Source organism: Camponotus floridanus, unplaced genomic scaffold (genome assembly GCF_003227725.1).
Source record: "Camponotus floridanus strain SB8 unplaced genomic scaffold, Cflo_v7.5 scaffold67, whole genome shotgun sequence".
Taxonomy (NCBI): Eukaryota; Metazoa; Arthropoda; class Insecta; order Hymenoptera; family Formicidae; genus Camponotus; species Camponotus floridanus.
Window position 1 is genome coordinate 938662 of NW_020229835.1, and position 14903 is coordinate 953564.

A 14903-nucleotide genomic window follows, 5' to 3' on the forward strand; every position below is an offset into this window, starting at 1 on the left:
TTCAAATATTTTTTATTCATATTTTTATTCATATTTTTTATTCAAATATTTTATATCAAATATTTCGCAAAATAAAAATATCGTTTTCGTGCATTTAAAAAGAAAAATCGCCTTTTTCCTTGCTTGCCTGTTATTTATTGAAACTGAAGAAAAATCGCAATGACTCGCACAATAACGCTAAAATCAAATTTATCTATTTGCATTTTGGCGCCTCTCATCGCTTATACTATTTTTAGTTCGCGTCATTATCATATTTCAATTGACGATTCTTTGAGATTCCTTCACGCGACGATGAATAACGCAAAAGGACCTGCTTTTCTTTATTTAATCGTAAATTCCGCAAATATAAATAAAAAACGTTAGCTTTAATGCAAATAAACCATTGTTCGAATTCTCGTTTGCTGCGTGAAATTTCGCGAAAAATTAATGAGAAGCTACAGCGTTTTTCAAAAATAAAATAAAAAATTTGTTAAAAAATAAATTAAAATTCTAAAAATCTCGGATAAAAGGGATATTCATATTTATTTATATAGATAAATTTTTGTCTTTTTAATTAAAATAAATTGGAGAGTACATCGACTTTTACATTATTTACATTTTCTCTACTTGCCTTCCATTCTCTCGAAGTTGACAGATAACAGTTGAGGAATAGAAATTTTACAGACCATGTTTTGCGAAAAAGCTTATGTTAGATTTATATAATTATATATTTCATATATTTCATATATTTCTCTCGCGGGACTGATTGTACTTTTCCTCTGGCAATTGTAATTTTCCTTGAATAAATCCTCGTTAAATGAAACAAAGTAAAACAGTAGCACGATGAGCCATTGTAGTTACATAAATTTAAAATTAATTTATATATATCACGTGTTTAGAAAATAATAGTCCATGAGAGGGAAAATTAATCGGATTTCGCTATATCAATACAGAAAAATTCTTAGTTACGTAATCGTAATCGGATTGTTCGATGATTTGTCCGACGTGAATCTATTTTTGTATAATTTGCCAAGTTCTAATTACAAGAATGTATCGGATGATCTTTTTTTTTCTTTCAAGAAATTCTAGCAAATCGATCGCGTGTATCAAAAGAGATACGGTGAAAGCAAACGTAGAGAAATTTCTTTCCTTTTCTGCCCACATCTTTATTCATCCAATTTAATCCAGATTATCCGTCTTCGGAGATTCTCATTTTTCCCTAGTTACTTCGATTTTTTTCTCTATTGCTTATTAATATGCAAATATCTTTAATGAAACGTACGCCATTTTTAATGATTTTATTACACAAATACAAAGTACAAAAGTTTATGAAAAAAAATTTCTTCTTTCTTTTCTCTTTAATGAAATTTTCTACGGATAAATTTCTATCTTTTTATTTTTTTAGCAGTAGAATTCTTTTAGTAACACCTTTTTTAATTTGGAATATAACTTTCTAAATAGGGGAGACCGGGGACAAAAATAACAACGTTATGGAAGTAACAAGCCTCGTAATAAACTACACAAAATGTTGAATAATTTGTACTATACCAAACTATAGCCAAACGCGTACGCTCCGATTCTCTTCCTTTTCAGCTAATTATTGCAGAACGATCGCGCCGGTTGCACATGCAGGAGTGAAATTAGTATATCTGCATTATTCACCTAAGTATTTCTTGTTTTAGTTTTTTTGGATCTATGCCTACACAGTAAAAAACATTTTGTATTTCTGTTAAAATTTTCTCGTGTAAAAATTTTTGTGTTAAATTTTTAACATACTCTTATGTTAATATAACATATTATCGTTGCATTATTTTGATATTTCTGCGTTGAGTTAATATTCACCGTTTCTAAGAGTTAAAACAACACAATTAATATATAAATGCACGAATTTTTGATGAAATATGTTATATGTTAAAATAAACAGATAAGTTGTGTTATTTTTCTCTCTATAACAGTTTCCATATGTTAAATCGACATATCTATCGACATATCTTCTGTTATTTATCATAAAAATGTAAGAATAACATTTTCTTTTAATTAAATTTAACATTATAAATATGTTAATTTATCATAAACTTTATTTCCAGATAAAGTTTAAGTGTTATACTTTTGTGTTAATTTTTAAACATATTGTGTTATTTATTTACATACTTGTCTTCTGTTAAATTAACATTAAAATTAGAGTGGATAAATTGGGACATGTGAAATATGTTAAATTTAACACAAAATTTTTTACTGTATAATTAAAGTGTATATATTGACGTAATTATTTGCCAGTGTATTCTTCTAAAGTGTATTTATATGTTTTTATAGTTGATTTGGCTAAGTCTTACATCATATTTAGGTTATAATGCTTTTTATTCTAAAAAATATGTCTGGGGACACGAAAGTGGCGAAAGTGACGAAAGTAACATGTTTCAATGCTTAAAGTATAAAAGCTGGACTCATAATAACTGTATCAAAGGCGATTCTTATTACGTGTGCCATAATTGTATTTCGGAATAGATACTAATCTCTTTTGTATATAAGTAGTTATCATGCAATTTTTAGACTATTATTTAGAATTAAACTATTATTTAGACTTAAAAAGGTACAAAACTGGTGTGATATAATTATTTTATGATATTACTTATCATTATTTTGCTTAACGAAGATTATTTCTTTTAAGTTTTTTAAAGATGATGAAAATAAAAATTTATTTTATTTTTTATTTTAATATAATATAACACAAAAAAATTTATAATAAAAGTTATCTTGCTTAATAAAAGATATAATCATTTTTTTATATCTCTAACAATAATTAATGATCTGTAATACAAAAAATGTTACTTTTGTCCCCGGTCTTCCCTATATATTTATATGTGTGTATGTATCTGTATGTATATATGTATATATAATTTGAAATTAATAAAAATTACTTTTTATTTTGTTTATATTAGAAACGTGAAAAATATATTTCCTTAACTATGGTTTTAAAAATATATAAAACTATATAATATATAAAATATAATAAATAAACCGTTCTTATAGAAACGTCTTATTAATGTTTTACGATTAAAAAATATTGGATACGTTTAAGAAACGTATATAAAACGAATGTGTGCTACCTCGGACAGCATATCTTGAAGTTATTTATTGACGATAATCACGTGTTATAAAACGTTTCATCATCTATTGAATATTGATAATTAAAGGTTAACTGTCTATTTGATATTAATGCTGTCTTTTTGCAATGCAGCGGAAGTTAAATCAAACTTCAAATTTTGTCTCGAAAATATTATAGTTCTAAGAAGTGATGTAGAAGAGATGATAATAGCTCGTACAATTAATTATATTACTTATTTTAATTGTGTATGTGTTATTGTAAATTTGTAATAGTGCATTTAATAGTGCACTTATTTATAATGGTACAATTATTTATAATAACATAATAGTATCAAGTGATACGTAACTCGTACCAACCATTATATTTATAATAGTCGGTACGACGTTACGTATCGCTTGATTCAAACTGCATTATGTGAATGTACAGAAAACGCATAAACCACTTTTTTAAAATCCATTTTTACTTTTTTTATAATCAGAATATCTTTTTATATAGTAAATAGTGTCTCTAGGATAAAGAGAAGATATTCAAAAATAAATTAATATAAAAAAGTTTAATAAAATTCAAATTAAACAATTATACAGGTATATACATATAATTATTTTTATTTATACAACTATTTTTGTTTTATACATATATAAAATTTTTGTCAAACAATTTTTAAAGATTTTAATTCTTTTCGGAATAACGCCAAGTAATTCCGTAGAGAAAAATAAATTACAACGGAATGCAGCTAATAAGACGTCATGGCCAGAGTACGGATGTTCGTACCGTTTTCCCCACTCCAAGTGCACTCCTAGCGGCCGAACGCCGCGAAAAGCAGTACCGTCTATGCTGGTCTAACAATGATAGCAAAGAAGGCACCGCCGCGTAGAAAAGAAATATACACAGTAAAAAATTTTGTGTTAAATTTAACATATTTCACATGTCCCAATTTATCCACTCTAATTTTAATGTTAATTTAACAGAAGACAAGTATGTAAATAAATAACACAAGTAATATGTTTAAAAATTAACACAAAAGTGTAACATTTAAACTTTATCTGGAAATAAAGTTTATGTTAAATTAACATATTTATAATGTTAAATTTAATTAAAAGAAAATGTTATTTTTACATTTTTATGATAAATAACAGAAGCGATATGTCGATTTAACATATGGGAACTGTTAGAAAGAAAAATAACACAACTTATCTGTTCATTTTAACATATAACATATTTCAAAAATTCGTGCATTTACATATTAATTGTGTTGTTTTAACTCTCAGGAACGGTGAATATTAACTCAATGCAGAAATGTCAAAATAACGCAATGATAATATGTTACATTAACGTAAGAGTATGTTAAAAATTTAACACAAAAATTTTTACGAGAAAATTTTAACAGAAATACAAAATGTTTTTTACTGTGTATATATATTAACATAGAATATATGTTTATTTAATATTATAATATATAATATATAAAAAATATAGTAAAATAATATATACGTATATATTATATAAAATATAAAATAATATAATAAATTATTCTATTTTCTTTTTCTACGCGATGGTGCCCTGTTTTTCTACCATCACTAGACCGGCTTAGACGGTTCTGCTTTTCGCGACGTTCGGTCGCTAGCATGGAGTGTGGAAAACGGCATCAAGATCCGGTTTCTGAGTCATGATAACACATGATCAGATTGATCGCTCGAAGTCAGTTACTATTATAATCGCTAGCCAAAACACGCTATCGCGTTACTTATCGTTACTTATCGTTTGATTCAAACTGCATTATATGAATATCGCAAAAAATTATGGACAAAGAATGGATTTATATGCCAATTTTTACTCACCAATAACGGATTTTGAAAAGCATACCTAATAACACAATTGAATGTAGTAACAATCGCACGAATTGTCATAATTACATATTTAATAGAAGATATAGCAAATATTGAAGTGAATTCGATTACGCGCTGCATGTGCATGGATATGACTGAAAATGTTACAAGATCTATAATTCTATAACTTCTGTGATCGTTTGTAATTTGATTGTGATTATCATTTTATTGACTGCTTTTCTCCTATAATATGAAAGAAGGAACGATAATAATAATTATATTCTTGTGTTTGTTTTACAATCCAATAAATATGTATTATTTTATATTGTTATTTGTTCTAAAAAAAATAGAAATTATTTATTTACTAAGAATTCTCAAATTTAAGATATATACTGTGATCGTGACCATAAAGAGAAATCTAAAAACATAATATTAAAAAATAATAACTTGCGATTCGTTAAAACTGAGTTTTAAGGAATTTATTGAAAATATATGTATATATATGAATTAATATCAATTCTATTAACACATCAGAATTAGTAGAGTGAGAAAAATAATTAATTGAGGATTGAACGGAAACCAATTGAGTGCAAACGTGTTTACGACTGTTTACGAAAAATGCAAATTATGTTTGGAACAATTTTATTTGTTTTATTGAAAGGTTTAATATTGACAAAAGCAACTATCACGCCGGAGGATTATACTACTTCAAGCAACCTCCAGAAAGAAAGTGTTCCTATGTGTCCAAGTTTAAATTTCACGCAGGTAAGAGATATTTTTCGCTTGATTAAGAGACAATTGAATGTTATTGCAGTTAGTAGTGTGACTAAAAACGAATAATAATAAATTATATATTATCTATATAATAAGATAAGATAAAATAAAACAATTCAATATAAAAGAAAAAAATATGTACGATGTTGTAAAAAAAAGATGGATAAGGTTTCAAAATTTTCTTTACAAATGGATGTTATATACTATAATAAATTTAATTAAAACAGTATTTTAAAATTTGACTGCATTATTTTCTCTCTTTCTCTCTCTCTATATATATAATTATTATTTCTAATAATAACAATTATTAAAATTAATGCAATTTTCTGTTTACTATTTGCTACATTAATATATACATACGACGATAAATAGATTTTTATGTCATTTTTCTTCAATTTCTTTATGTTTCTAGATATTCTTTATCTTTCTATTTATGATATTTATTTATTGATATATAGTAAGCTTTATACTAATGTAGATCTTATTTTATGAAATTAATTTAGAAAGTTAGCATGATTTCTTTGTGTTTAAGATAATTATATATAACGGAACAGAGCTACTAAATATCGAGATAGGAAATCTGTCTAATAAAAAAATCATTCATTAAACATTCTTCAAATTGCATCTGTTAACGCTAATATTTCGACAATATATTCAATAACAATCTCTACAATTTATATTAATTTTCATTGTACATATATCCATTTATATATAATTATATCATATATTTAATGAGGCATTATCGGTTTATACGATCATTTCCAGGATTCGTTTGTGTTAAAAATATAACGACATTCGAGAAAAAACTTGACATGGTAATAAATAAAAAAATTTATATAATTTTATGAATAATATTTAATAACTGTAAAGAAACATTATTTTTAACCTTTTTATTCTTGAAGTACAAACGTTATTAAAATTTTAATAATGTCGGCAAATTTTTGAAAAGAATTTTGAGTTACGGTAAAATTGAGAAGAGCTAACTAATATCGTGAGAAAGACTCAAATCCTTCGACAAAATTGTTTTAATAATTGCAAAGTGCTACACTTTTGCTTGTACAATTTGCTAAAAGCTATTATGAATCATCATTGACTCATGTTAACTTATATTAATTGATTTTCTTTTTAATATGAGTTATATTTAATATACAAGTTGTTTAAACAAAAATAAATAAGAAATAGATTTTCCAATATGAATAAAACTACATCGCATTTAATATATATCATTTAGGAATGGTATATATCAAACGAGTATTATTAAGCAAACAAAAAATGAATGAATTTTTCGTTGAATTTTATAATTTATATAATTTAACATTAAAAGCACCAGAAACAACCGCTTCAACGATATTTATCTAATTCTTTTCGTATGTGTTTATACTTTATGTAGGATATTTCAATGTCCGAGAAAAGTGATCATCATATACTAAATTTTAAATCTGACCGGAGTCATTCTGATAGTACTGTGAGAAATAAGCGAGAAGACCATGAAGTTACACATGCAAATATTTCTATCATCCCAGAATCTATCGGTAAGTTACAAAAAAATGCATAAAACATTAATAAAATCTATGAAGAAAAAATGTAAATATAAATTAAATTCAAGAGAGAATGGAAATCAAATCTAAAAATATCTTGCAGTAGTGAGAAGAATATAAATTCTATTCCGTCCAAAAAAGAAATAGAAAAGCATAATATAAATATAACAGTATACATAAAAATTGTCATAATTTAAGGTGAAGACAGTTTTATTAATTTACTACTCTGTTTTAAAATAGTCGCAAATATTATATATACTTCTAATTTCTTAAGCTATAAGAATTTATCGAAAAATACTTGTCATTTTATTAAAAATTATTTAATCATTTTTGCCATGAATTAACGATTACTTTTCTAAATCTTAAATGACGCAAAATATTCTTATATTATATTTTTAAAGGTCAATACCGTGCTAATTTCCGTATTTTACATTTATAGTTTACATTTATTTTTATTTTTCCTTTATTTTTACATTGTATTGTATTTTTCTGATTTACTGAGATAATCCACTTAATCTTATATATAATTATGTTAATATGTACGATCTTAAAATCTTTAGAAAACAGTTTGAGCAGGCCAACATCTCTCAGAGCATTTGTACAATTCGACAGTCAATTCACAGAAAAAGTAAATGATATTTTTGTGACATTGAGGTAAAATTCTTAGTTTGTATTCTTTCATTTTTTTCTCCTTTTCTTAAATTCGACATAAATTTATCAAGTTGTTAATTCTGTTATAATTTTTTTAAATATAAAATGGCTAAAATTTTATTTTTTTACAGATGGAACCAACCTGAATTTACTGAAATGATTCAAGAGTACCAAGTGCAGTGTTCTTTCTTCGAGGACTTTAAAGAAACTTGCGACGATAAAAATATTACAGCTACAAAATTGGAACAAACGGTGCACAATCTAACATCTAACACGACATATTATTTTCGAGTACGTGCGCATAGTAAAATTGTAAATAAAATTGTTGCTGGTCCTTACACGGATTTAATCAAAGTGTCGACTACACATGAAAATCCAATACCTAAATTATTACTCGCATCGAATCAAGGTATAAAAATATTGGACGTGGATTTAAACGTTACTAATTTTGAAACGTCAGAGTACGTATACTGATAAAAAAATAGTTATAATTACCATAAACTATTCTTAACACTAACTATAAAATTAAAGTTATTATTATTATGCATAAGTTTATTATTATCAACATTATAGTAGTAATAACTATAAAATTTGAAATCTCATCTATAATTTTTTTACTGTACAATTATAGTTGGCTCCTTTTTTTCAGAATACTAATGAACGATCGAAGCTTATTCGTTTATTCGATACAAGAAAATAGAATTTATTGGATAACCTATAATATTTGGAGTGGAGTCCTAATGACATTGAAGATTAATGAAAATAATATCACAAACATAGCCAGTTTTCATAATTATCCAGCTTTAGATAATCTCTGCATTGACTGGGTAGCAAGAAATCTATATTTCAAATATCGAGATTCAGACTACTCTCGTATTATAAAATTCGACTTAACAATGTGGGAAAGTGGCATAATTAAATTTGATGAGGTTTTCAAATCAAAAAATGATAATGACCGTTTAAATGTATTACCATCTATGGGGTACGTTTACTACCGTTCATCTGAAAAAATAATTTTCTATTAAAGATTTATGCATGCTTGTAATTTTTCTATAATTTTACGTTTTGTAATTAAGATCATAAGTAGAAAAAAATAATAAGTTATTATATAATTGGAAAAATTTCGAATGTGCACTACATATAAATTTCTGCTTTTGTTAAATTAATGTTTTATAATGAGTAAAATAATTACATATTTTCTAGAATTTTATATCATACATCATACAATTGGACGGATAAAGAATATGGTATAATGAAATATCATTTCGATGGAAAAATCGAGCAAATTGTTCGGATAAATGCATCCTTGTGCCTATTTCATCACAAAGATCCTTATCGTAGTATGATAATCGATGATATGAATAGTGAGGAGTCATTAATTTACTGGTTAAGTGGTGAACACATATTTGTGACAGACATTAACGTTTCTATGTGCAATACGATTTTAAACAAGAAAAATATAGGTGATAACATCCGCTTCCAAACAATGACGATTGACAAAACAAACATTTACATTTTGGCATATGCAGGGTCTATTAAATATATCTACATATTAAAAAAAAAATATGTAGATCTCGAAAGCGTAAATGTAGCCGAATATTTTGAAAAGACAATACTAAGCTCATATAAGAAAAATTTATTTTACGGCTTTATCTTACGCTAGTATTTACGCTTTTGATAAATCTTTACAACCATATCCTCCAATGAGATGCCTGACACCTGACGAAAAAGTATACAATTTTGAGAATGTGAATGCAACGGCAAACAGCATCATTGTAAATTTTTCGGAACCGGTTGTAAAGAGTGGATGCAAAAAATATAATTTACCAACTACTATATATACTATCTTCGTAAGCTGTTTAGACAACAATCTCAACAAGTCTGAGAAATTCAATGTGCGATATGTGACGTGCGAGCGATATTACGAGATTCAGAATTTAACACCATTTACAGAGTACAAGTTGAAGTTTACTTTAAGCAATTTTTATTTTGATCGATTATCAATAAATCCATTTGATTCGAATGTGATACAAATAAAAACTAATTCGGGCAAGCTTAATGCACCAGAAAACATAAGTGTTCTAGCTTTGACGCCTACTATAGCAGTAGTTCATTGGATGCCACTCAAGAAAGTGTACTGTGCGGCCGTGACCTATGAAGTGCATTCATTAGTGAATGGCACGCAACACGAGAACAAACAATTTATCAATGTGCCGAAACGTATGGCAGACGGCAGATTTTTCACAAAGATTGGCTTGTCGCTACCGGTACAAGATTATTTGATATACGTGCGTGTGTATCCAAATAATTTTAGCGATTTCTACAACGAGAGTTTAAGCAAGATCGTTCACTTATACTCAGAACCCAACAATATTACTTTGAGCGACGTCAGCATAAATAGCATGAACATTTCATGGAGCTCAAACATTAATCTGATGATCAGTTTTGCACTACAGTACAAAGAGAATGCAACAGAAGAATGGCAAACATTGAATTCTATTAAAATAAATTATAACAATGAAATAGTAAACAATGTCAAAAATTTACAATCGGGAACTTCATACAAGTTTCGTTTGCTATTGAGATACATCGAATATGAGGAAGATTTTATATGGCCGACTGATGAAAGATTTATTTTTTCAACACTTGGTAAGCAAACGAAGATACCCCTACAGTACAATAAGATTGCATGGATATATTGAAGAATAATTTCATTGAAACATTGGAATATTGCAAATCGATTATGAAACTCTGCTGAGTTATTGTTATAAGATTGTGACGAAATTAAGATGTCCGCTTTTTGCAATGAAATATTGTAGCAATATTACAGTGTAATATATTGGAAAGAATGCTATGTTATTGCAACCATATTTTCACTTTTGATGGATAAATATCTTGGAAACATTTAATTAAATTAAAAAGCTTGATGTAAATAAAAGTTTGCGGTATCTAAGATATTCATATCTAAGATAATATATTGCAAAATTATATTTAAACATAATCATATGACATAAACTGTTACATTTTTATACAAAATTACTTTAAACTCTTACTTACAAATCACTTTTTTATTTTAAATGTTCTATGTACTCTTATAATGGATACTTTACACACACACACACACACACACACACACACACACATATATTAGTTATAGAATTAATTATACATTACCAATTATATTTTTATTTAAAAATTTAAAAAATCCGTTATAAATATATTTATTTACATGTGAAAAATACATAAAAATGCATAGAAAAATATAATGATAGATATAATAGTTTCTATTCCTAATATAATAACAAGATATATTATTTTTGAAGATGAATATCGTATTCGTAAATGAAGTAAAAATATATTTGTAATATTGCAATATTGTTGCAAAATAGTTGTAACATTCTGTGCTGCATAGATATTATGTTCTAATTTTTTTAAATATGAATAGGCCTAAAATTTAAAAAATTATATTTTGTATTAAAGTTATAAGTAAAAATAAATTTGTAAAAACATACAGAGACGAAGATATTAAAATTATATTTTTCCGTGATATAGGTGATATTTCGAATATTCCTGAAATAATAGAGGCAAAGTATTATCTGTCAGTGACGTTAAGTTTCATCATTATAGTTACTATAATCTGCGTCTGCTACTTTTATTATTGTAAGTATATTTGATTTACGTATCGATTTGAATTGTACATTATAAATATGCATATATCTGATATAATATCTAGAGATTTACTGAAAATAATAATTTACTTATATAAAACTAAACGAATAAATTTACTAAAAACAATAGATTTTATAATACATATTATTACATAATTAATTCAAAATTTGATAACAGTGTATCGTCAACGCAAAGGTAATAACGAACAATTTTTGTCTTCAACAATGACCGATATAGAATTGGCCATTCTACGTGAACCTTACCAATACAGTGAATACAATACGATTTACAGTCCTATGTTACATTATAAGCCGGATGAATGTGTGATAAAAAAAATCGCACGTAAACAAATTACACTTACAAATCGTATCGGTTGCGGCGCATTCGGAATGGTAAAAATTAATTTTTTCAAGCAATGTTTCAAATTAATTTCTAGATCAATAAAACAGATATGTATTTTCCAATAAAGATATGAATTACATAAATTTTTATAATATATTATAAGTAATATAAAATTTAGATGAGATAACAAACATTCACTTTATTATACATTTTTCGTAGAATTATTTAATATAAAGTAAAATATAATATTACTTAACATTAAACTGTACATTTTCTAATGAAGTACGCATGTAAATTTGTGTGAAATATTTTGCAGGTGTATCAAGGAAAGGTGAAGAACTTAGAAGGTTCGGGAACAGAGACATCCGTTGCAATAAAAACGGTTAAAAAAGATGCTTCTTTCGATGAGAAAAAGAAATTGTTAAAGGAAGCCAAGCTTATGAATCATTTTCAACACAAACATATATTAAGCTTGTTGGCTGTTTGTTTAGATGGGGATTCTCCGTTATTAGTGTTGGAATTGATGGAAACAGATCTGTTACAATATTTGAGAGATTGTCGAAATTTGGAAGCGTCAGATTCGCCTGCTTTGCGTTTGCAGGATTTGCTCGCCATGTGCGAAGATGTTGCGCGAGGTTGTTGCTACTTGGAAGAGTCGCGTTACGTACATAGAGATCTAGCGTGTCGTAATTGTTTAGTATCTTCGAGAAATCGCGAGAATCGTGTCATCAAAATTGGAGATTTTGGATTAGCTAGAGATATCTACAAGGATGATTATTATCGCCTGGTAAATACAACTATTAAAAAAAAAAAAAATGATTAAAAATTGAATTTTTTTGAAAATGCTTTCCATTTTTTTATCATAATAATATCGTGCATTGTTTCTTTAAGTAATATAAAATATAAGTAGTTTTTATTTATATAGCAAGAGATAAATGAACGTTTCTCATTTTGCACATATTTTAAAAATGAACAACTTGAACCAGAAAATTAAATTTTTGTTAAAATCATGTTTTAGAAAGGAGAACATTATTTTCCTATTCGCTGGATGGCACCCGAATCTTTGATGATTAAAATATTTACTTCTCAAAGCGATGTTTGGTCATTTGGGGTATTAATGTGGGAAATTACATCGTTGGGTGAGCAACCTTATATGGACAAGACTGAAGAAGAAGTGATAAATTATGTTCGTGCTGGAGGCAGGTTGCCGATAAGTCTTAACTGTCCGTCACCATTGTACCAATTGATGCTACGTTGTTGGACTGCAGCGGATGCTAGACCAAATTTCAAATTTTGTCTGGAAAATATTATAGCATTAAGAAAGAACATGGAAGATACCTTACTGAGTCCAGTCGATACTATTTAGCCGATATTTTTAAATTAATGTTTCTCTTCTTTTCCGAACAATTCAATAAATCTTAATGTAGAAAAAAATATTTCTAGAATATTTCTATGTTGTTGTCTGTAATTTTCAGGTTTAATCTTAATATTAGATTTATCAATGAAGATAAAAGAAATTTTTAAATCTTATTTTCCATAAAATTTTGATTCTTAAAAAATATCACATCCGTTTTAATTGTAAACATCATAATATGATGACATATCTAATTTGTGTTCTTGAGTAATCGAAGCAATATATATATATATATAATGTCAAAAATTAATTATACTTCCATATTGAAAAAAATATTGTCTATACATACATATATATATACAGATAATATTTTTTTTCAATATGGTAGTATAATTAATTTTTGACATTATATATGACCGATAATTACAAACTGATTGTAAAATTTATGAGCAAGAGAGGAAACGGGAATAATATTTAATTAGTTGTAAATATATAAATATATATAATAATAAAATTATTTTTGAATTTATAACAGTTATCATGTATAAATTTTTACATCATTCGGAGTAAGTATATACATATATTTTATCTTTATATTTAATAACTTATTATATATTCAAATTATATTGATAATTAAAAAAGTATGCAGTTGTAAAACTGAACTATATTTGTTGTTCTATCTCTACTAACTATTTAATGAAGCTAATAATGTATAATATTTACACACAAGTTTATCATTTTGAAAAAATTCTTGCACGTATATATATCTTTGTTGGTGACTAAAAAGTTTTTATAAATTTATAAAATGTTTGAAAATGCATCTATTATTATGCACAAATTTAAAAAGAAACCGTTACATTAATGTTTAAATTTTTTGTTTAAATTTTTTAATGTTTAAAATTTTCTTATGCTGAATGTCTCTTTAGTAATATAAAAACATTTTGAAAATAACAATCATTTAATATATGAATGAACTAAATAAATCACAAAAGGAGAACGTAGCATCACAGAATTATTTTCAATTATATTTTACGTAATTAAAGTGTTTATCACATTTTTTGGAAATAAAGTAAATGATTTATAGCGGCAAAAAGATAGAATTTGATTGAATGCGTTAATGCACACTGGTGCATAATAAAGACTGTCGTATATAAAATTACAATAATAGAATTAAAATAATAAAGTAATTAATATTATAATTTTTTCTATTACATTATATTATATATATTAAGTATATTAGACTATATTAATATTAACTAAAGTTATATTATATAAGTTATATATATATATATATATATATATATATATATATATATATAATAAGTTTAGTCAATGCAAATAATGATAATAATTGCTCGTATAATTAATTATATTACTTATTTTAGTTGTGTACTAAAATGTGCTACTGTAAATTTGTAATAGTGCATTTATTTATAATAGTGCACTTATGTATAATGTTTGTAATAACATATAATAGTATCAAGCGATACGTAACATCGTACTGACTATTACATTTATAATAGTCGAGACGACGTTACGTATCGCTTGATTCAAACTGCATTATGTGAATGTACAGAAAACGCATAAACCACTTTTTTTAAATCCATTCTTACTTTTTTTATAATCAGAATATCTTTTTATATAGTAAACGTGCCCCTAATAAA

General features: G+C 26.0%; 2 protein-coding genes across 3 annotated transcripts; both read left to right on the forward strand.

Annotated features, from left to right (window-relative positions):
* The first annotated feature begins 5404 nt into the window (after window positions 1-5404).
* Window positions 5405-9684, forward strand: LOC112639477 (proto-oncogene tyrosine-protein kinase ROS-like). Of its 2 annotated transcripts, XM_025413516.1 has the most exons (6): window positions 5405-5676; window positions 7076-7217; window positions 7784-7877; window positions 8006-8335; window positions 8524-8856; window positions 9078-9684. In XM_025413516.1, exons 1-6 carry the CDS (start codon window positions 5530-5532, stop codon window positions 9535-9537), a joined length of 1506 nt encoding a protein of 501 aa, XP_025269301.1. In that variant the 5' UTR covers window positions 5405-5529; the 3' UTR covers window positions 9538-9684. The 2 variants fall into 2 exon arrangements, with proteins under 2 accessions (XP_025269301.1, XP_025269302.1); XM_025413517.1 differs by lacking the exon at window positions 9078-9684 and having other exon boundaries at window positions 8006-8283; window positions 8524-8604.
* LOC112639476 (protein sevenless-like) lies at window positions 9446-13307 on the forward strand. Its single transcript, XM_025413515.1, has 5 exons — window positions 9446-10523; window positions 11427-11534; window positions 11721-11935; window positions 12202-12672; window positions 12904-13307. The coding sequence occupies exons 1-5, from the start codon at window positions 9578-9580 to the stop codon at window positions 13249-13251; spliced, it is 2088 nt and encodes a 695-aa protein (XP_025269300.1). The 5' UTR covers window positions 9446-9577; the 3' UTR covers window positions 13252-13307.
* Window positions 13308-14903: the final 1596 nt, after the last annotated feature.